Below are 927 nucleotides of genomic sequence, written 5' to 3'. Positions count from 1 at the left end.
ATCCCCACCTCATTCAGTCACAAATATCTTCACTTCTATTCGAGATAGGTGGATTTTTTTTTTATCAGAAGAAAGACAAATTACGTACAAATTATAACAATAAACTGTAAGACGGTACTTAATTCTCCACGTGCGCAAAAATTGACGAGCGCCTGATTCCACTATGTTGTGATACATATTAAGGTGTTGAGCCAAAAAAAAAAAAGCATGCATACCCCCCCCCCCCCACACACACACACACGCACACTCTCTCTCACACATAAATTCGATACAAATTGACAAAGTGGAGGAAAAATGCCGGTTCATTCTCCAGTGGCTAAGTGAGTAGTGAGTTTAGACCCAAGTAATGTCAAGCAAGTGTCGGTGACACAGGGATCAGAAGGGTGGTCACTGGGGTGTGTCCTTGAGCAAGACACGACAGCCTAGCTCAAAATACAGAGCGCTGCACAGTGGCGACCGACAGTTGCATAGTTGTAAACTGTTCTGTATGTGTGTAATAGTGTGTATTTATGTATGTATTTATGCATGTATGTATTTATGTATATACGTATTTATAATTAATTATTTTTGTATGCATGTTTGCCATTGTAAAACAAAGTGCCCTTCTGGGACAAATAAAAGTGTAATTTATATATTATATATGTTTTTTTCTTTATATTCACAAGCACCTGACTTCACCACGATGCCACATATCATATTATTACTTATCAACAACTACACAACTGTTGACTGGCTGGGCACCCCTCCGTCTGCCCCACCCACCCACTCACCAACGATGCGGTTGCGCGCATCAGAGATCTCGCCGTAGTAGTTCCTGTTGCTGTAGCCGTAGCCGCTGGAGGCGCCGCCGTAGCCAGAGTCAGATCTGATGGCGGAGCCGTGGGCAAGGCCGAGAGCGAGGGCAACGGAGACGAGGAGGCTCAACAT

The 927-nt window shown here is 43.7% G+C and overlaps 1 protein-coding gene across 1 annotated transcript in view; it reads right to left on the bottom strand.

Moving 5' to 3' along the window:
- LOC101863034 overlaps positions 1–927 on the bottom strand; it is a gene marked incomplete in the record, with an annotated part of 7,052 nt that extends 6,125 nt beyond the window's left edge. Inside the window, 1 exon segment of the mRNA XM_035970648.1 lies at positions 771–927. Coding sequence (XP_035826541.1) covers positions 771–927 — 157 coding nt within the window.

This window comes from Aplysia californica, unplaced genomic scaffold (genome assembly GCF_000002075.1).
Source record: "Aplysia californica isolate F4 #8 unplaced genomic scaffold, AplCal3.0 scaffold00301, whole genome shotgun sequence".
Classification (NCBI taxonomy): domain Eukaryota; kingdom Metazoa; phylum Mollusca; class Gastropoda; order Aplysiida; family Aplysiidae; genus Aplysia; species Aplysia californica.
Note: the sequence above shows the minus strand (reverse complement) of the source record. Positions and strands in the feature narration are given on the sequence as shown.